Below are 21147 nucleotides of genomic sequence, written 5' to 3' on the forward strand. Positions count from 1 at the left end.
GCACCACTACATTTTGGACAAGCAAAAATATTTACCAAACTGCAACACCAGTGTCTCTGCAAAATAGGTTTGGACCAAGATCAAGGCTTAGCTGAGTTATGCGCTCTTAAATTTCTTTTTTTAATTTGAGGTATTCCTTTGCTTTATTTGAAACTCACCAAGCAAAGAGAGGTGCAAAAATGTGTGTTGTAACTTTATAGAAGCTCAGATGATGTTGTCAAAATTCTTCTTTTAAAAAAATCAATTTATTCTAAGTGTTTTCTTTAAGCCAAGACAAAGAAAAGCTGCAAAATGTCTGATTCGAGAAGGTGATCCTGCTCATTTTTTGAAATTTTTTATTTAAAATAACCTAAATTGTAGCCGTCGAGCTGGATGCTGCTGGAGTCTTCTCCAGGACAGCTACTGATTATTTCTGATCTTCAATAGTCAGCGTGTTCAGCTTATTTCATCATCCGTTAGTTGGTTGACAGAGATGTAATAGCATATGTTTTGCCTCAGGATTTGATTGTGTTCTGCTTAGTCAGACTTCTCACATCTGAGGATTATCTGCTTCTGTTTGGTCATCTGTGATCGCAAATGTGTTGTTTGTGAGTTTTTGACCATTGGCTGGTAAAAAAAAAAATCATTTGAAGATGTCATCTTGGGGGGCGCTGTTTGTCCTTGTGGTGTTAGTGCATGCCTCATATACGGGCTATAGTGCTTGTTGCAGATGTGGCTGGTTCAACTCCTGGGGACGACTCTTTGTCGCATGTCTTCCTCCACTCTCTGCCCTCTACATTTCCTGTCTCTCTTCAGCTGTCCTATCGAATAAAAAGAGAAATGTAAAAAAAATAACTTGAAAAGAAAGAAGTACATGTCATTTTGGATTACAAAAACTTTGTTGAGCTCATTCTTTGTACGTTTAAACTTGACTCAAACGATAAACGACAGATCAAGGGAAAAACTGGCAGTCAAAACAGCAATGAAAATAATAGGTTTACTCCTACACATTGAAAGGAGCTGGATTTTATCAGCAGAAATCTAATATTAACACTGCGTGTAGTAGATACTATGTAAGGATTTCCACACTTCAGACACTAAAAGAAAAGTCTAAGTACAGTTGCTGATGACTCGGTGTGTAAACTCTCCCAGGATGCCGTTCTGCCTGTGGCTGTGCTTTTAACCTGGCCATCGATTGTTTCGACCCTGAGCGAGGTCATTAGCTCCTTTCTCCTGGGTCCTCCTCACATATCACGGGCTCTAAGCTTTCCCAAATGAGGATAGATTTAGTTTTCATTAATTGACACTCACTCCCCTCAGCATCCATTTGTCTTTTCATCAGGTGCCAGTCAAACCTCTGAATATCATCCCAGGGGAAATAAACAGAGCAAACTGATTCTTCAAGCGTCTGATTCCCCTGATATCACTGAACAAACTATCAGAGTGCAGATTAATCTGTTTTTTCCCCCTCTCTGCTGAAGGCCAGGTTGTTCCCCGTTGATGGGAGATGATAAAATGTACACATCCAATCCAAGAGATAAGATGCTTAGAGCCAGTTAGTGCTCTTACATCATCAGCACTAAGAGTACTTGCATTACTGGAACTGATATGTAATCACATAAAAGTATTAGTATAATCTACAAAGGTATATTACATGGCATCTCTTTTAGAAAAGCTGTATGCCAGACTCCTTCTTTTTTTTTTTAAGTTATATTTTTGGGCTTTTTTCGCCTTTATTGGACAGGACAGCTGAAGAGAGACAGGAAATATGGGGGAGTAGAGAGCGGGGGAAGACATGCAGTAAATGGTCAACTGGCCGGGAGTAGAACTGGCAACTTCTGGGCGAGGACTATAGCCTCTATACATGGGGCGCTTAGACCGCTAGGCCATGAGCATCCCTGCCAGACTCCTTCTTAAACACCTTAAATAGCAGGTGTGCTCTTATTGACAAGGATGTTTTTCAATGTTTGAGCTTAAAGTAAACAACAACAGCTCTCCAAAAACAGAGTACAATTTTTGTTTGGGTGATGACACATAATAAATATCAGCAGTTTCCTGGTGTCTGATTGGCTAAGACCACTAGCTGTATATAAAGATGGACAACATGTATTCACCTCACAAAAGAGAAGCCAAAATACCCCCTGTGAAGGTTGCTGACCAAGTGGCAACGTCCACAGGGGGCGTCCAACAATAAGCTAAAACAAAAGTGCTAAAAACTGCAGTTCCCAGAGTGTCCACTTGAGGCTGGCTGCAGAAGCACCAGAAACCACATACAAACCCATTCAAAAAAGCAGATCTGTACAGCAATAATTAACATGTTTACAGCCTTGTTCAAAAAACAGTTTTGGTCCAAATGGCTCATTTCTCTATCTGCACACACTGTGCAGGGAGTGAATTTTTTTTTAAAACTCCTTAATTTTGAAGATATTAAAGTTACAAGTTTTGCATAACCATGGGCATGGCTAACTTGACTGACTCGCAGGCATAAGGTAGCTGCTAACAAGGAGGCTAAAAGCCCACCTCAGGTTAGGTCGACCAAAAGCTAGGTTGAGTCAACATTCCAAATATGGCTACTGCCGTCAATAGGCTCTGAAACAATGCTTCAAAAACAAATGGGTGAAGTCACAGAGACTACGTCTGTGTATCATAAAGTCAGTGGTGCTGCTGACATATTGTGCTGGTGACGTTTTTGGAGCCAGACTCTGCACACTAGGGATTGGCTAAGGCTGCATTATTGACATCCCCCTTCTTCTGCTAACTTAAACACACATTTAACCAACTGATAATACAGAAAAGATCCCTCTAGTCTGCATAGTCTACAGCAGAACAGCCTCTTGTGTTGGTTTTGCGGACACCCAATGATGTAGACAATTTCAAGGCTCTTATGTTAGTGTTATTCATGTTTTCTCTCTATGACTGGTATCTGCTCAGCTCTATGTTGATTTTGAAATTTGACCCATGTTCCATCTGACTACATAGGGGAGGCAGGCTTTTTACCTATACTGCAGCCAGTCAGAAAGGGGGGCTGCAATAATTTTAGCTTCAGCTGTCATTTCATCCCTCATTTGATACAGTCTATAGCTAAGACACACTCACCTTGTACTGAAATACCACTGGAGTCACAGGCCATAAAGCTGAAAATGGCTGGAACAAGAAAAATACTTCCTACATCAGTATTTGTGACACAACCACGGCTGTACTTCAGCACAAAGTGATTGTTACATTGGTTGATCTGTCTCTTTCTCCAGCAGTGAAATTTATTGGTCTTCTAATGTCACTTTCAGACCTTACTCTTTTTGACCATGACAGCTTGAAAGTAACAGCTGGATTTCCTTGTAGGACATTTGACTCGAGGATATTATTTTGACCCTCTGACCTTTCCTCTGAGCTCACCTCCAGTCTAAATGTCTGTTTGTGGAGAGGAAGTAATAAAATATATTGGGCAGACTGCTATGAAATGTAATTAGCATATTCATACTCACCATTAGCTGGACATCCTAGATAAAAATAATATATTTACATCAAAACTCTAGAAAAGGTGGATCTATTAGCACCATACAGTGATACTAAATAGAATCTTTCATTGATCTGCAAAAAAAATCACACATTTTGGGTAACTTTGGATTTTAAGGTTTCAGCTCTGTATCCCTCTGTCTCTCTCAGGATGAAGTGGACGAGCTGCGGGCAGAGATGGAGGAGATGCGGGACAGCTACCTGGAGGAGGAGGTCTACCAGCTGCAGGAGCTGCGGAGGGAACTGGACCGTTCCAACAAGAACTGCCGCATCCTGCAGTACCGCCTGCGAAAGGCCGAGCAGAAGAGCCTGCGGGTCGCTCAGACCGGACACGTGGATGGAGAGCTGCTGCGCAGTCTGGAACAGGACTTGAAGGTTTCTGAGTTCTATCAATGGGTTTATGTATAAAGTTGGATCAGCTTTTAATACCAACTACTTTGTGTTTGTATTCAGTTTTGATAGCCTCAAATTTCATCACTGAAACCTTGTAGAGCTGTAAAACAGAATCTGAAAGGTACCTAAGCTCTCCTCTGATCCCAGGCCTGATGAAATATGTATTTCAGGCTGGGTTTAAGTTTCTTAAAGTGGTGACCCAGAGCATTTTTAACTTCAGAGGAAAACCATCAGAGCCATCTGACTTGAAGTGGAAAGTGGACCTAGCTTGTTTTTTCTGATATAGCCCAAAAAGATTTACAATAATTGGCAAACTATATCAAGTTAAAAATGTTTCAGTGTTTATATCAGCTGAGAATGACAGGGTGTTTAATGTTACACAGATATCTGCCTGATTATTGGTCTGACCCTGGCTGTTAACATCTTAACCCAGATAAATATACATAAAATGGTGCATCGGTAATATAAAAGAGTATTCTGTTTGCACTGTGAATGTGTTTGATCTTGAGCATACTCTTTCCTCTCAGGTGGCCAAAGATGTGTCTGTGCGCTTGCACAACGAGCTGGAGAGCGTAGAGGACAAACGCAGCAGAGCGGAGGACGAGAACGAGCTGCTCCGACAGAGGATCATCGAGATGGAGGTCTCCAAACAGGCTCTGCAGAACGAGCTGGAGAGGACCAAAGAGGTGAGAGGATAATGATGCTGTTTGATGTGAGGTCGCTGCAGGTCATGGGAAAACTTCTGCTTTCATGCACATAAAGAAGTGAACGCTGATAACATAATCTTAGGACTTTGTTTGGGCCAAGTGGCAAATGAATAATGATCCCAGTAGAGGGTATTGAGAGCAAGTTGTGGTAGTGATCAGAAATGCAGCAGAGGTGGATGTGACTGTGAAAAAGCAATGCACATGGTTCCACTGATCAGCAGCCTACCATAAGACACTAGTCAGTGTTGCAGAGGCTTCTCTGTTACATGCATATCAACGACCGGATCAATGGTGATCATCAGCCTGATCAGCAGGCTGGCTGCAGCGCATTAATTTCATCAGTCACTTCCCCTGACAGCCCTTTCAAAACAACTGCTTTGTGCAACGATGCACAAACTATCCCAGCAGTATTTGCTCGCAAGAGTTGCATATAAAATGAGCAGCAGGATGCATGCACACTTTGAAGCTGCTGAGCACGACAGCAGAACTACTGATACTCAGATGAAGCTACAGTTCTTTTTAACACCACCTGATGTTGTGTGTGAGGTGAATCGTGGTTGAAAGTTCAGCTCAAGGCCAAAATGAAATCCAAGTTCGCTTACATAATGAAAGAAGTTTGACAAGATTTTCTACTCAGGATTCTGTCCTGATGTTTAGCTCTGCAGCTCTGGAACATTTTGTGGATTCAGCCTGTCAAAACTACTGCTTTTGCTGCTTTTATTTTTATGTTTAACAGTGTAATGAGTGATCTGTTGTTGATGTTTGCTATTGTTATCACTATTATGACAACCATGGCATTGCCAGCACATGTCTTACTGTACCTTGGCATGTCATATGTTCTTATTTAAAAAAGAAGATGTACAAGTCAAAATCCAATGGCCATTAATTAACATTTCAGTGGGTATTTTGAGTAATCTGTATGCAACTTTTTACCTGCAAGTGCAAACGGTGAGCACATACAGCATGTGAGTTTAAAAGACTGACACAATTCATTTGCATTTTTGAGAATCTGCAACATGCTGGGTTGTTATTCTCTTGCAACTTTCAGCTGCAGTTTCTCTGTCGTTGTACAGACGCACTTAGATTGTTTTCAGTCACATAAATAAGTCACATAGAGTATGCATTGTAAAGCACTGGTGGTATTTGTACGTGTAGATTTCTGTCTCTTGTCTTTGAGTGTTTCTATCACTGGTACTTTCATGCTCTCAGTGGAAGAGTTTTTGCTTCATAGCAGTGAGGTGAGTCTCTCTCACAGGTAATAAGATGAGCGGAGGCTGTTCTCAGTGCTCCCCGGGTTCAGCTGCTTAGGCTAATCGATTCTGACGAGAGCAGGTAACATCCAGTCTGGTAATTAAGAGAAAGTAGGCTAATACCACACCAGTCAGTCAGTGTGGACATGTGGCTGTCTTTTCACACAACTGGATTTGACTGTTAGTCCCTCTGTGTCTCCATACAAACTAGTGATACCTGACCCTGTAGGTCTTCCACTGGTTGTTAACCTATACCCAGAATGGTCTGTGGTTGCAACATTAATGTTTTTAAGTCCATCTTATCAGCAACAGACTGATCTGTGTGAGCCTGAAAGACACAAAATCCATGTCTGGTCAAGATGTGCTCATGCAACAAATGTAAGCTCCAACTTTGCCCTAGGATGACACTAACTGGGGTGTGTCCAGAGGGGTGGCCTTGTGTGGTATGGGCCCCCCTTCAAACCTGATCGGGGCCACCAAAAGATCCTCAACTATGATTGGCTGTTTCCATTGTCAGAGGCAGTACCTTCATTAAAACCAACTATCTGGGCTATGATGCAACAGACTGCCAGTACCTGCATTTATTTTTTAACGTAGCATGTGTCCTTTAGCTAGTAGTTCGTGTTTAGTGGGCTAAACAGTTAAACATCCTAACCCTTGCTGTTCGGCACTAGAATTATGAGTCAGTTAAACGAATGATTAGTGTTTTTACAAATGAGCTGAAAGCAGCCACCCGCCACTAGCCAGGGCTCAGAATAATGGCTACTGCCGTAATGCTCTACAACTAGAATGTAAACAATCACAGATGACAAATGACATCATGGCAGTACTGTGATCTAGAAATTGAGATTAAGTTATATGTAGGCTGTGTCTGGTTAAACTGGCATATAACTTCTTGACTGGAGCGATGTGTAACCAGCTCAGGCATTTGGACTTTAACCTACTAGGAGGTCCAAAGGCTGGTGGTGCTCGCTCTGTTAACCATATCCACACTTGCAGACTTAATGAGCCCTAGTTTTGCTGAGTTGCTTCAGAAAAGTCTGAATGTTGCCGCTCTGTTGTGCTGCTTTTGAAGTTGAAAATATAAACAGGAATATAACGTCTGTATGAGTTTTTAATTTAAGTGGTCAAAGAAGTCATAATTAGTGGAGACAGAAAGGGTAAATAGATGTTATTGGTTTGTGTGTGTGCACACATACTTCATGTCACCCCTGCATGCTCTGGTTGGGGCACCACTGTCAAAAAAGTCCATATCCGCTCATGACATGAGGAACCTTAAAGATAAAAATGATGATCGACAGAAAAACAAGATCGAAGTGAAAGAATGATCCACATGAGGAGTTTTCCATTTTTGCAGTTGCAGTATTGCAACACATGAGCCCACAGGATGACACAGACTCTGGTACACAGCGAAAAGAGAGGCAAGCGGGAGAAGGAGCCAGGCAGAGATACAGGCTGCTCCAAATAATTGCAGATTTTTTTGCGGTCCCCCTGAGGTTTGTCCCAGAAAAACACAAGCCGTCTCTGGATCCGCACTTCGACGTCACGTGACGCCATGTACCCCCACCCTCCCCCTTACCAGAAGCGTGCGTTCATAATGCAGCACCCCAACATTTTCAATTCAGTTGCATGAAATCTACATTTTCCTTGTCCTAGATTTCTCCAGTTTCAAATCACCATGTTCTCATTATGCAAGCCTCTAATTACTATAATCATAAAGCACAGTAGGTAACCTCTTACATTTCTTTATTGTTGATAGCAGGGGATGATAAAAGCATTTACAAACATTTAGTCAGGGATGAATTTAAGAGAATCTGCTCTCTGCTCTTGATGTTGCTCAGTCACAGAGATTAATCTCAGAGACTGAAAGAAAAGAAAGAGGAGGAGCATTTTTCTGATAAGAATGTGGTTTAACTGGACTTGAAGGTTGTTCCTTTCTCTTTCTGCTTTAATTAGACTTTGGAAATTGTGACGCAGGTGTAATGTAACACAGCGAGAAGCAGAAAACCAACCAAACTCGACTGGATTTACACCAGTCTTTTGAAATTTCACAGTTGGCACAGGCGCCTTCTTCCATTTTCCCCCCTGAAGTATATTCTGCAGTTGTTTTAAGACCAAAGTAAAGAGCTAACCTGACTAAGAATACAAACAAGCCTCCTCAGATGCTTCAAACTTTCTTGCTGCAGCACTAAAATTGAACTAACTCACACAGTATTGTGGTCAGTGTCTTCTTTAAGTCCATCTCCACCTGTCTCTGTGCCTGTTTTCTGATATCAGAGGTGACACAGTGTGACTCTGACCCAGAGATTGGCACCCCTGCATGTATATATCCAACAAGAAGGCCTGTTATAAAACATCCTGGCATGTTTCGGCTGACTCTGATTGGAGGGGAGAGATAGGGAGAAAAAAAGACAAAGAGTCAGAGAGGAAGAGGATGACTGTAATCAGATGGCTGTAGGCCCTGTTTGCCTGCGATACGACCACAGCTCCACTGCTCACACAGCCCTTATTAAAGCGTTTAGCAGGGCTGGTGGGTTGACAGGACCCTCTGTTGCTACAGTATTAGCCTGTGGAGAAAAAACTGCAGCTGCTGCTTCTGTGTGGTCAGTTTGAAAGTGAACAGCGATTGTTGGAGAGATTTTTCACTCCTCTGGCATTTGAAGAAAGACTCGCTGATAGGTGTAATGAAATGGAACTAATGAAATGTCAACGTGCATAACACAAGCAGTAGGTGATTTATTAGGTGTTCTGTGTGTGCTGTGATAAGTTCATCTTTCATTACGAGGAAGCGATAATGCTTCGTGTTGTGCTTTTCCTGCTCTGTGAGAACCGGTTATGTCTCATGTCAGATTTCCTGAGCTGTCACACAGATCGACTCGACATCAGATCTTATGAGGACACAATGAGAAGACAACATCTACGCATTTCATAACACGTGTTGGAGGAACTCCTCTACAATGAAAGTGTAGGAGTATTTTATTGTGCTAACCAACCGCACACTGAGATTACACTAGTGAGACTGTGCTTGACTTTGGAGAGGTGTTATATTAGTATTGGCTATAATAAAGAACCTTAAAGGGATGGTTGTCTTTTTTTTAAGTGGGGCTGTATGAGATATGCGTGTAGGTCCCCCACCTAAAAAGAACAAACTGTCCCTTTAAAAGCAGCTTTATAAGGACTATTTGGTAGTTTTGATGAGTTACAATGTGTAAGGATTATTAAACAAATGTGACTTAGTTTCTGAGTACCCACATTCAAAAAATTGTTTTAAAGCAATTATTATACAGGTGCCAGAAATAATATTAATTTCTTTCTCTGTTTTGTTTTGAAGCAGGAATCAGACATGATGTAAGACCTTGACCGAAATAATCTTGCTGTTAGTAGAGCTTCTCTCTATTTAAATCCTCATAATCATTTCAAAATGGATATTTTTAAATAAAAAGAGCTGAGTAATCACAGTCTAGAAATAGCAGAAATACAAAAAAAACCTCTTTTAAATTCCAAACTCTTTTAGCTAGTAGAGCCCTGTTTGTAGAGTTTCTACATCTGAAAACGTATGTCTTTTTGCTAATCCTGCTCCAGTATCAGCGTGAGAACGAAACATTGATAACTTTATTCTCACTGCTAAACTTTAGCAACATGCTAAATATGGACTCAGCTTCTTTTGGGATGAATCCATCCTAACATAGGCTCTGTAATTCCGTATATAGAAATAACCAATCTTATCGCTGATAATCTGATTTAATCTGTAGGTCATGAAGAAGCGTCAAGAAAAGAGTGAGAGTATTTAAAATCAGTTAAAATGTCCTCACTGTAGCTTTAACTGACATTTTCCAGACTGAATGATTACTCAGTTGATTAAATGCTAATCAATAGATTTTTCTGTATTGAAAATATCTATCCATCATCATAACCGCTTGTCCTGTTCGGGGTCGCGGGGGGCTGGAGCCTATCCCAGCTGACTTTGGGTGGAAGGTAGGGTACACTCTGGATCGCCCATCATGGAGAGACAGACAACCAGTCATGCACACACGCACCCCTATGGGCAATTTAGAGTGACCAATCAACCTGGTGTGCATGTTTTTGGACTGTAGGAGGAAGGTAGACTACCCGGAGAGAGCATGCCCATGCAGGTGGAGAACATGCAAACTATACACAGAAAGGCACTTGCTCAAGCGGGGATTTGAACCAGGAACCTTCTTGCTGTGAGGCAACAGCGCTACCCACTGCACCACCATGAAAATATTGCAGTTCTAAAAGAAACATTTTGTCTCATTCAGGTTCAGGGCTTTTATTTATATAACTAAACTGATGAGTCCATTATCAAATTAGTTTCATCTGACATGTTGTCTATGGACTTGTTGATTAATACTCTTATATTGATGCTCTTATCCATACGCTATAAATCTTGACAGTGAATCTAAAGCTGTACCGTGCAGCTATAGTTAGCATAGTGCATCATTAGTGCTGAGGGAAGTGAAAAAGTTGTGGAGGCATCCTCTCAACACTTTAAATATCACAGCACACTATTATCTTAATCTAAGTAGCAGAAGTATTTGCTTTTTCCCACTCATGTTGAAATAGGTGCTGGGGTTATCTGTGAGAGTTTTCCAACCTCACATCGTTTGTTTCTGCGTGTCGTTACTACAAAAGAAGGAGCTGGGAATGCCTGCATTCTTAATGTGTCAACAGTGTCTGAGAGACATCGTTTGTTTCATGTCGTAGCAGCCGCCTCCTGCTCCTCTCTCACTTCTTCTTCTTCTCAAAATCTCAGCGCCCGCTTTGAAGAAGCTCCTGATTCTCCTCTTCTCATCTCTGCTTCTCACGACTCCTTCACATCTCCTCCGTTCTCCTCTGCTGTGGTTCCCTGCTGGAGGAGTGTGAAGGAATCTCATTGACCCAGTTAATATCTGGTGTCTGACTCCACCAATGGGAAGGAGAGCAGGCGGAAGGCAAAGAGAAGCACAGGGACTCTGCTGTAAATGGAAATATGCTGCAGTGACACGCGTCCATTTAAAGCTTATCGACACACAGCGGCTGTGCAGTTGGCTCCATTTCCTCATTTACATAATGGACATGAGAAGGTTTCTACACATCAAATATATCTGCTACTCAGGTAGAAATCACTAGAATGAATAGCGGCCAAGGTCTGACCTGTGCTCTGGAAGAAGTTTTAAATTGATGACTGTAAAAAGTACGTTTCTATCAAATGTAGTGACATTTGAAAAATCTTTGTCGTGTCGCAAAGCATTTTGGAAGCAATGACCGGGCCAACCGACAGGCAAACCATCACCGACAGAAAGCACATACGGAAATCATCAATTCTCCATGAAACCCTGAAGTAATGTGTTTTGATTCTGGTGCAACCCTTTGAAGTCTGAAACCCTTAAGAAATGAAATTCCTCCTCGGTATGAACTAATATTTTAATTTACACAAGTATCAAAGCTGCCACCTCATAATCTTTTAACATCCTGGAGCATTCCGAGTGGCGGCAAATCAAAGTGTGTCTCAAAGTGTCTTCAGATACTTCAAGGGACATCTTGAACCAGCACATTTGTCATAATCTCAAGCATAATATGAAAAATCTATATTTAAATACTCTTGATTAATGGCAGCATCTTACCTCTCAAAGTTGGTGACATTTCTATAAGATTTTTTTGTTGATAACCTGTTCCGATATTCCCCTTATGAAGAAGGTGTAAACATGTAGATAATATATTCTGAGTTTGTAGGATGTCTATGAGTAGGTAAGGAAGTACATATATGAGCATATAATTATGAAAGTAAACAGCGCCTTGGAGCTGCTTTCTTCATGCTCCTCAAAATGACTCTCCTTTGATCGTTCAACGACGGGTACAAGCTCAGACCTCCTGCCATTGTTTTAGGTCTCTCTGTGGTTATTTCAAAAGTTATTAATAGAAATAGAATATATAAATAATTTAACTGATAAACATCAAGGTAAAAATAATCCAGTAGTGTTTTTCTTAGATAATGAATTAACTGGATTAAATATATTTTCCAAGAAAACAAAACGCTACATGATCTAAATAACAATGCTACCATACATTTGATAAGCAGCCATATTGTTTAACATGCTCACCATCGAGTGTATTAAAATGCTAATATTTGCAAATCAGCACCAAGCGCCAACTCCAGATGATTTTTATAGCATCTGAGTCTTCAACCTCTTTTAAAGAATTGGAAATATTGCTTTGGGAAAAAATGTGTCCAAAAGATGTTGAGACAGTTCATAAATAACTGCAAATATCAACTTGTGTAGCACTGAAGAAAAGATAGGAGCATTGCTGTCTGCAGAATTCACCTCAGAGGACAATGAATATCTGTAACAAAAAAAAAAAAAAGTTCTAGTAATAGTCGTGAAACATGTTACTTAATACTTAAAGCATCAACCAAGTGTCACTAAAGTCTTAAAACTAACAACATCAGCAGGTTGCACCCTCAGGGGACAATGAATAAGTGATATTATGTGAAACACAAAGGTGATCAGCCAGCAGTTGTTCAGACATTTTACATTAAACTTCTCAGCAGCACTAGAGGAAAAGTTGGGGATCAATATTAGGAGGATGCATCCTCAAAGGACAATTAATACTAGTGAAAAAAAATGTGTAATCAGCCAACAGTGGTTGGGCTATTATCCAAAAAACATAAATATTAATCTCAAAGTGTTATAAGAGAAAAGGGAACCAACAACATCAGTAGGATCCATCCTCTGTGGACAATGAATGCCTGTAAAAGAACCTTGCTAATCCTTTTATAGGTGTTGAAACATGTCTTTTAAAACATGAATCAACACCATCGATATGAATACTTGTGAAAAACACTGGATATCATCCAACAGTTGTTTAGATATTTTACTTGAAGCTTCACATCGACTTTATAGTAACACTGGAGGACATTTTGGGATCAATAATAGAAGGATGCATCTTCTGGGGACTATCAACATGTGTACAAACGTTCATAGTAAATCATCCAATAGCTGCTGAGATATCTCAAGGTGATCCAAAAAGTTAACTACAGAAAGACGGATGGACAGACAGACGGTGTCGATGCAGCAACTATGGCGAAAAAGCTTTTTCCCACAATACACTGCTGCTCGGCTTAACCTAGATCTGAAAACAGCAGAACATACACAGAGCCCATCCAAGGTTCTCTGTACGCTCCTCTTCTGCACTGTAACAAATGGGTTTAGCAGTTATATTTAGGGAGGCTGACAGCAGCTTGGCAGGCTGTAAGTCAGTCTGAGTCATTGTGTTTCTCACCTCTCCTCCAAACACAGGGAACAGACAGGCCGTCAGAACAACACAGCTTCCAATAGTGTGATGGGGGACGTAGCCTTGAGTGAAATACAGTCCTCAACAAAACAGATTTTGGCCTTGCCAAAGGTTTGCAGAGAGTGAAGATGTCAGTATTGATCTGAGTTATGCAGCTGAGGCTAGGTTTTGGAATCACTTCTGTGCCATTTTTACAAATGGAAAATAAAACTACCAGTTCAACAGGGAGGTCCCAACCTCATTTTATTGATATTTTCACTTTTACAATGCTTCAACGTCATCTTGTAGGCAAAGGGACAGAGAAATGCTGTCTCAAATTACAAGCAAACAGCAAAGGTATTTATTTAATCCTCCAAAATGTAAATTTTTCAAGTTTCATTCATCCTTAACTGTAGTGAAATAAGATATTTTGATTGTCGTACTCAAAACACAGACAAAGGAGCGCTACTTGGCTTTTACATTTTAGATGACAGGACATTCAAAGATGTTATCTTAGGCTTTTATAACTTCATAAGACTTCAAGACTTCAAATACCATAAGATGTAACTCTGTGTAACATAATCATGTTTATTTGTAAATCAAAAGTATTCTTTTGAGCAGTTTTTATCCTTATTTCTTAGACATTTTGCTTTGATAAGATAGGACAACTGAGGATAGACATGACATGTAGGGAGTAGACTGCAGGGGATGACATGCAGCAGAGGGTTGAGGCCGGGAGCTACACCAGTGACCCACCCCTGTGACAAGGACTGTGGCCTCAGTACATGGGGTGCACTTAAGTTGCCAGGCTGCTCTGCACCCCATGTTGAGCAGTTTGAGAGGGAAAAAATAGTTTTTCTAGTAAATGCTGACATTCCTGTTAGTAATATATGAGAAGCAAAGACTTGGTAATGATACAGAAAATGTACGTTATTGACATAAGCACTGACCTCTAAACTAGATACATCCTTACATACCAAGACCGGATATTGACCTGATTGTGAATATCCCTGTAGTACAAGTGATAGTAAAATATTAAATATTACTGGTTAGAAAACAGTGATAGCTGACATATTGCTAGCTTAAACTTAAGTGGCTCAATACCACATTTGAAGCAGTGTAAGGAGCTACTATAGATGCTAGTATCTGTATAATAATAAAATCAACTTTATTTCAATACGACCTGTCATGCAAAGATGAAACTCATAGTGCTTGACAAAGCATTACACAACAGCAATTTAACCGTATTAAAATGATCTAAAAGAATGAAAACATGGGGTGCTAGTTTGGCTTAGGGGTTAATCCGCATGTCCCATGTGCAAGATAAGGTAAGTTCAAATAATGGGCAATAGAATATCAAACAAATCAACTGCAGCTGTCTGTTTTTTTATTGGACATTTTGAGAACCAACTTGATGAAAATATGACCCATGTAAACTTTTCATCTTGCAGAACTCTTTTGTACTACACCATGCTTTTAACTTTCTTTTTCTAAAGCCACAAGCACATACTGTAAACTCCTTGTTAAAGTACAGAGCTGTGTTTGGTCAGTCTTGCAGTATTCCTTTGAGTCCTCGATCACATTCAAAGTGCTCTATTTAGGGCTATACAGCAGTCTCAGAAGCTGCGTGTGGAAAAAGCCCCCTGAGCGTTTCATGTATTTGAGCATCCTGGAAGCCTATAGATTGGTGCTCTCGTTTGAAGTGAAGCGCGCTCGTTATAGAAGATGAGAAGAAGTGAAAGAGTGGCGAGGCAGACGGATGCTGGCACTCCCAGCTCTCCGGGGTTGTGTGTTGCATACAGTCATGATTAAATGATGACTTCAGCGATAAAGACAGAGACCTGCCCACACAGCTTGATACACTCTAAGGGAAGACTTCATCAGACATCTTTGTGAATCTTATCCGTCCTCCTCCTCGTCCTCTGTCCTCTGTCCTCTCAATCGCTCTTCTTTTAAAGATAATCCCTTTCTTCTCTCTATTCTCTCTGCTTTACTATCATACAGCTTTAAAAAAAAAAGAACTCCTGTCCAGCAGCTTCTCACTCTCGAGTTCCCTCAGGGGTCATGTTGGAGTTTTCAGTGTAGCTCTTGCTCTGCCTCTCTTTTGTTGTTTCTGCTTTTTGTTGCTCTGTTTATGACACAAAAAGGAGACTGTCATCTTAAGTGTGACATTTTAAACCACATATTTTGCACTATGCAGGCATTTAAACAAGCTAAAATGAGTATTTAAATCATGTTTGGAAGATATATGGTGTTCCATTTTTCAATAACAGGGAATTTTTATGCCACTACTTCTAACAGGATTTTTCTAATCCCCACTATGACTCAGAATAAGTGACAGAAAGCTGTAAAATAAAGATAAATAATGAAACAGATGTACTCACACATTAAATGGCATTGAAACAGAAATTGGTAAAAGTACTTAACTGTTTTCTAGAATTACAATACAAGCTGTCAGCACCTCCTAACATTACAGCAACAAACATTTAAAATCATTTACACATACTAATTGGAATATTATGGCGTGTTTGATTTTGCCTTTAAAATACGTTCATCCCAGGCATTAAGCTGATTATCAGAATAAGTCTGCATTATGGGTAAATATATCCCAATAACGGTTATTTTGTTTCTTTTAAGGGATATTTATCACAAAGGGGTTAAGTGCAAACGTGTAAAGCAATAGCACAAACAAAGTAACTGATAAAAAAGTCCAGCAAAATAGATCTACCCTATTTCATAAATATGGAAAATAAATTGAGATACAAATATTAAAATTCAACATTCATTCAGAGGTTTCAAGGGTGAGTTTATAGATTGAAGCAAATAAAAGCTCAGGCTACCAAATGAAGTTTAACTGAGGCGGTGGTCTCCTCTGTGCCTCTGATTCTCCTCCAGAAATGTAAAGACAGGGAAACCCCTATCTCAGCAGAAGCAGGAAAACTCCCTACAGCTACAGAAACGCCTAAAAACTCCTCTTTAGCTGGTCAATATCACATTAAAGGACACAAACCTATGACATGAACCTCCATCTGGGCTGATAACGAGTCCATGTAACAACCCTCCAGATAACTGGGGCTGCCACCTGAGCTCAGAGTTCGTTATCTTTTACAATGCTCAGTGGTGGCTCTGGAGTCTACCGGGCTTTATGAGACAGTATTTCAAAACTCACTTTCCTCCTTTATTGCCCCCCTCCTTCACACAGACAGCATGTGTGCAGAGGCGGAGACCCCTCCCTCTCATTACCAACCTATTGTGAACCTTTTGACACACACGAGGGGACAGTGAAGTGCCGGGTGGCGAAGAGTGGCGCGGAGTGAGGACGACCTCATTACCAGCCAGCTGGACAGCCCCGCCGGGCCACTCGTACCCCCCTCTACTTATTAACCCTCATCCCCCGTCCTGCACCCTCCTCCAACTCTCCTCCTGTCCAAACTTCTGTCAAAAATGAGAATGGTGCTCTGTTGTCTGGTTCCCTTTAATGAGCAGAAGAAACATGGCGGTAGCCCAGAGGGGGAGCCATCCAGACAGAAATATTGAAGTTTATCATCATACAGTTAGAGTTTTATATGTCTGTGCCTTATGGCCACATTCACACATGTATTGACTACAGAATCAAGACTTATACTCCAGTAGATGACCATAGAAATAGCAGCAGTCCCTAGCTACATGATAATCATGGGCTGTAGATAATAAGCTGCTGATAAGAGCTTAATTAAAGCCCGGCAGCCATCTTGAGGAGGCTGTTTACAGAAACAATCAGATATAGTTCAGGCGCAGTGGGCTTACTGTGTTTTCCACCGTTACATTGGATGAGATTTGATCCAGTGAATTTAATTGTCTGATCTTTGTGATTCTACAGTATTCAGTTGCTATTTACTGTAAATGGTATCTACTATCATGAGTGCAAAATAGCCTCTGTTTCTCATATGAGACATCTGATGGACTAAGACAAATATGCTCAGGTTTTGGATATATAAGTAAAACCTTGTAGAGGAATGACTCATTGCCATGGTCTTCATGCAAGCTACAAGCTAGCTAACCAGCCAAAAGTCTTAAACCTTGATTAAATGTAAACATATTCATGTAAATAAATAAATTCTTATTCCTATTCTTATGCCTTGTACAAAGAGAGCACAGTTTACTAAAGTCAAATTCCTTGTGTGTTCAAGCATACTTGGCGAATAAAGCTGATTCTGATTCTGATTCTGTAAATAAATGAATAAATAAACATAAACTGAGTTACATAAATACGATTTCTCAAGGTCTAACACACATTTGCTATGCTAGGTTTTAACTTGTAATACTTTGGTGAGACAACTCATCATTAAATATGGTCCTCATGCAAACTGCAATCTAGCTGACAGACAAAGAGTCCATTACTGTAACTTACATTTGAGTTCAATCAAATAAACTTTCAACCCTGCTAAAGCACAGTAGCCACACTTTCTCTGCCAAGCAGCAGTTGAAGCTGAAAGTTAATTTGGAGATCAACATGCAATTTAAAACATATTTTCTTCATTAGCTCCCAGGTTACAAGAAATAGCAAATAAAGAAGTTACTTTTATAAATGGTTATGCTAAGGCAAGCTAACTTGTACTACAATAGGCCTCTTGCTAGCGCAGTAAGACTGCCATCTTTACAACAGTCTAAATGAGTGAATTAGGGCATCAGCTGAGAAAAGTACTGTAACAAGCTAGACGAGGCAAATGCTCACAATCTAGTGGCTAATATACAAATCCCTGGTTCCATTAAAGGGATAGAATATTTCATATTTTGACACATTAGAGTGGATGTGTTTAGACGAGAAATTAAAATTTTCTGCCCTAACAAACTGTTCATCATTAAAATACATTCTCTGCTGGGTTGGTTCTTTTTGTGGGGTTTGTTTCTATATAAAAAGAGACTCATTTAGGCTACATGTCTCTTTGGACCAAAGCGTCTGCCAAATGAATTCATTAGAAGATAGAATAACAAAAGAGTTATCCTTTAAGTCTCTTGTACTGAGGATTTCTTAATCTCTGCTGCACCAACTGGTTCAGGACCGGTAACATGAAGATAAAAGTTGATCCTCTTCTTTTCATGTCTGAGCCGGTGACATTTGTTATGGCAGGAGCAGCATGGGAAAATGTAGTATCTCTTTCCACTTTTGATTTGTCAGCATTTTTTGCCTGCAGGGGCTCCAGTCAAGTGTATCTCTCTGATCGTATCCGTCGCCTCTGTACATCATGATGAAAACAGAGTGACATTCGTCTCCTCTGCCCTCTCTACATGGCTCTCCCTATCTCTGCACATTACACACAGCTGGCACGCTGCCAGTCTGCCGTCCCAGAATACTCGGCTGGACCTGCCGAGGAGTTTGCAGGCAGATGACACAGCAGCTCTTCCCTCCTTCTGGCTTGTCTAGGCCTCAGTGTCATTTATAGCTGTTAGCAATGCTCCACAAACAGGACGACTCTTGTGACATGTTGAATTTTTTTTTTACAGCCTCCATTTGGAGTCAAGAGTGTGAACTGTCATTAAGTGTGCAAGGTATAGATGACCTCCAGACAGCAGTGGGTGTGAGTAACTTTCAGATGTATTGACCTCTTTCTGTCACTCGTGTGTCCCTTGTGAGGGTTTTGCTGAGACTGCATCCTTTAAAATTCGACCTGCAGCACATTCACAGTTACACACATTCCCACCTGGGAGCTGCCCAGCACTGTCTCATGGCTTTACTAAGGGCTATGTGATCACTGCCAAGGTGGAATTGGACAGCTCTTTGTTTTTTCTTGGATTTAGAGTTGATTTATCCTCCCCTGTGCAGGCTACCCTTTGCTTTTATAGCCATTTGAGACTTAAAGCCCCTTCATAAAATGAATGATTGCATCAAACGTTTGTGTAATTGAGTTTATCTTTCTAGTTTTTACCCCATTTTAGGGCAAGAGAGAAATTATTTTACAACCAGGACAACTGAGCAAGAAGAATGTGTAAGTTAAATTCTGACTCAAAATTGACCAGCCTGCATTGACACTTTGCTAATTTGTTTTCCTGTTGAGAGTTCAATACAAAGATCAATACCACTCTCATGTTTTTACTTTAAAAAAACATTACTCAGTCACTGTCCTGTTAGCTTTGCTTTGCACAAAGTCTGGGGACATAGCCAAGCTTAGTTATACATTTTTCCCTATTGGTTACTTTGCAACATCATGGCTATACATAACAAGGCTCACAATTCCCCTCTACCTTCAGTCTTTATGCTAAGCTATATATGGATACTGTCTCAATGTCTTTACATAGACATGAAAGGGGTATTTATTTTTTTAATGTGGCTCTTGAGGTTGATGTAGGCAGAGACCCTCATATAGCTTCTCTTTGAAGGAGTGAAGTAGTACCAATAGTATAAGTATTTTAGAGTCTCTTTAATCTGATTTTCTGTGTCAGACAAATCACACATTAAAAATCCAGGAAACCCCGTCAATTAAATACAACAAATACTCTATAAAAAGACAACAAGTGCTGTTTTGGGTTTGTTTATTGTCTCAGGGGTAGAAGTCTATTTAAAATGTACTAAATCACTGCTATTTGTTCATTCAGCCTGACTGTCTCTTCTGTCCCTTTTAGAACGAAAAATCAATCACCACTTCCCCATCCTGGCCTCTAGCAGTCTGGGACTTGTCCCCCTGCTAGACTCCCCCATCAGCTCTCTCACAGAGCCACGGGTGGAAGTTGCCAGTTCTGCACTCGTCAACCCTCCACATCAGTGAGAGGGCTGAATCCGGCCCACAGCGGCTCACTGTTGAGCAATGGCTGCTTTTAGTCCTTGAGTTTGTTCTTTAAAGCCACAGTGATTGATTGATTGATTGATTGATAATTTCAAGGCAAGATCTGTGTAGTTCGAATGATGATAAATGACAACTGGAACAGAGAGTGATCAGATTGCTTTGTAGTTATATTGTTTGAGTGATGATAATAACTCACAAAATAGCCCTTAGTGATTATTCTGATCTGATTGTGTTTGACAGAAGGCCATGGATGTCTGAAAATACTGCTACATTAGCATGACTTCATTATTTGCCGCAACCCAACCTACATTGTTTTATTTCTATCTTTTTGATAACCAAAGCTGAACAAGAGGTTTGTGTGTTCTGATTAAAGCAACAACAATTAGCATGGCTAGCTAATTAATGCACACAGCAGCGAACAGAGAAAATCATTAACTGCCTACATTAGTTTAATGGGATTCATATTTTGTAACAGAAGGAACTAAAACATAGTCAGTTCACAGCTTATACAACCTACTGTATCTGTTGAATTTACCCACTGTGTAGATGCTAATGTAGCTAAGGCGAACAGGAGCTGCTATGTTCGGCTTGTATTTGAGGACTTTTATGCTCTAGCAAAACAAAAAAATGTTGCTTAATTAAGACAGAGTTTTGTTTTAAGACACAACAGTTGTCCCCAGTTTAAGAAACGGTTTCTCTTGTACTGCTAAAATGGTCGAGGCTACTGTTTGAAAATAAAAAGCAAATATGATAGCTAAGCAGCCAAAAAGCATTAAAATTAATTATGCTAATAGTACTGTTATGTAGTATTTAGTAAGAAAGAGCACAGTGAAGAGCCATCTTTTGAGAATGTTATTTCAGACAGACAGCTGCTTAATTTGATTGCTTCACTAGCTAGTAAGCTACTGGCTAATGCTAGCAAAACTGCAAGGAATTCGGCAAGTAAAAAAGGTTTTCTTCTTGGAAATTAAGGATGTATTGTTTCAAAAATTAACAAAAATCTGATGGTAAACCTGCCTAACCAAAGCAATTAGTCCTAGATTTTGCCTCATAATTTCTTCAAAATGAAGATCAAGCTGAAGTCTGATTAATCCCAGTAGGTCCTCTCCATCATTTCCAGAGAGCTAATGTTGTTGCAGCAAGCATGGCACCAAAAGGTTTCTCTATCTATCAGTGGAGTTGTGAAATATCAAGGGTAAAATATGCTAATGTCACTGTAATACTTAGATTCAACTGTATCCATTAAACTTAATCATGTACTCCACTCAGTGT

At 40.2% G+C, this 21147-nt stretch overlaps 1 protein-coding gene across 1 annotated transcript in view; it reads left to right on the forward strand.

Annotated features, from left to right (window-relative positions):
- The window catches only part of LOC117826186 (microtubule cross-linking factor 1), a 78904-nt gene that overhangs the window by 3261 nt on the left and 54496 nt on the right, over window positions 1-21147 (forward strand). Inside the window, 2 exon segments of the mRNA XM_034702075.1 lie at window positions 3643-3867; window positions 4413-4571. Of these exon segments, the coding sequence (XP_034557966.1) occupies window positions 3643-3867; window positions 4413-4571 (384 nt within the window).

This window comes from Notolabrus celidotus, chromosome 15 (assembly GCF_009762535.1).
Source record: "Notolabrus celidotus isolate fNotCel1 chromosome 15, fNotCel1.pri, whole genome shotgun sequence".
NCBI classification, from domain to species: domain Eukaryota; kingdom Metazoa; phylum Chordata; class Actinopteri; order Labriformes; family Labridae; genus Notolabrus; species Notolabrus celidotus.